The 1,077-nt window shown below is 53.0% G+C and overlaps 1 protein-coding gene across 1 annotated transcript; it reads right to left on the reverse strand.

Annotated features, from left to right (window-relative positions):
• Positions 1-319: 319 nt before the first annotated feature.
• Positions 320-922, reverse strand: LOC109861103 (alanine and glycine-rich protein-like). Its single transcript, XM_020440620.1, has one exon. It carries the CDS (start codon positions 920-922, stop codon positions 320-322), a length of 603 nt encoding a protein of 200 aa, XP_020296209.1.
• Between the last annotated feature and the right edge of the window lie 155 nt (positions 923-1,077).

Below are 1,077 nucleotides of genomic sequence, written 5' to 3' on the forward strand. Positions count from 1 at the left end.
AAAAAAAAATTAATTTGGCATCCTGTCCTGTACGCATTACAAACACCACATACGCGGAAGCACTAATTACAAACATATTCTCCGATCCGCGTACGTTTTCCCAACTTTTGGGTCTCACAATACGCATTCCGCCAAACACTTGTCACCTTGTCGCGAGCGCTCTTAAACAAAGGATTATCGACACGGTTCAGCTGTTTCCCTACAGGTTGTATACCAATCAAGAGAACAGTTACAGCTGGACCGTTGTCAAACGAACTTGATACAACGTTTCCGCATCGACCGTACCAAATATAGACTTGGACGACGCTCGAAACGCGCTTCACCGCTTAAAATCATCAATACGCCACAGCATCAGAGTTGGGCGTCCGCTACATATTAACAGAACTATTCGCGAGCTTCGCACCATATCGCAGGTAGCACCACCAACGACGCCAACATCGGCACCAGCGGCGCCAGCACTGACGCCAGCGCCAGCGCCAGCGCCAGCACCGGCTCCGGCTCCGGCGCCAGCACCCACACTGTCCATATCTCTATTGGATTCCGACGACAAAGACATTCCGCCGCCACCGCCGCCGACAGCGCCAGTGCCAGCACCCACAATGTCCATATCTCTGTTAGATTCCGACGACGAAGACATTTCGCCGCCGCCACCGCCGCCGTCAAAGCCAGTGCCAGCACCGGCTTCGGCTCTGGCTCCGGTCTTGGCTCCGGCCCCGGCCCCGGCCCCGGCACCAGCACCCACACTGTCCATATCTCTGTCGGATTCCAACGACAAAAACATTTTGCCGCCACTGCCGCCGCCACAAGCGCTAAGAACAAGACTGCAAGTTTGGCGCGCTACATTATCCTTCAGCAGTGCAACGTCGTCGTTGGTCACTTCCGCTAAACACCGATTAACGTACGAGAAAGATGCTTTTCTCATCAAACATGCATTACATAGCGGTGATGACGTGTACTGTGATGCCACATATGAGCAACTTAAACAAACACATCCGCGCCTTTATCGCAATTTTACAATACAACAACTCGCCGCTCGCATACGCACCTTGTCCTGTACGCAAATGAAGCGGCCACCTA

Source organism: Pseudomyrmex gracilis, unplaced genomic scaffold (assembly GCF_002006095.1).
Source record: "Pseudomyrmex gracilis isolate BER0280 unplaced genomic scaffold, ASM200609v1 scaffold_578, whole genome shotgun sequence".
Taxonomy (NCBI): Eukaryota; Metazoa; Arthropoda; class Insecta; order Hymenoptera; family Formicidae; genus Pseudomyrmex; species Pseudomyrmex gracilis.

Bases quoted from the DNA above. Each gene is read 5' to 3' on its own strand.
- LOC109861103 (XM_020440620.1), bottom strand. From the start codon at position 922: ATGAGAAAAGCATCTTTCTCGTACGTTAATCGGTGTTTAGCGGAAGTG.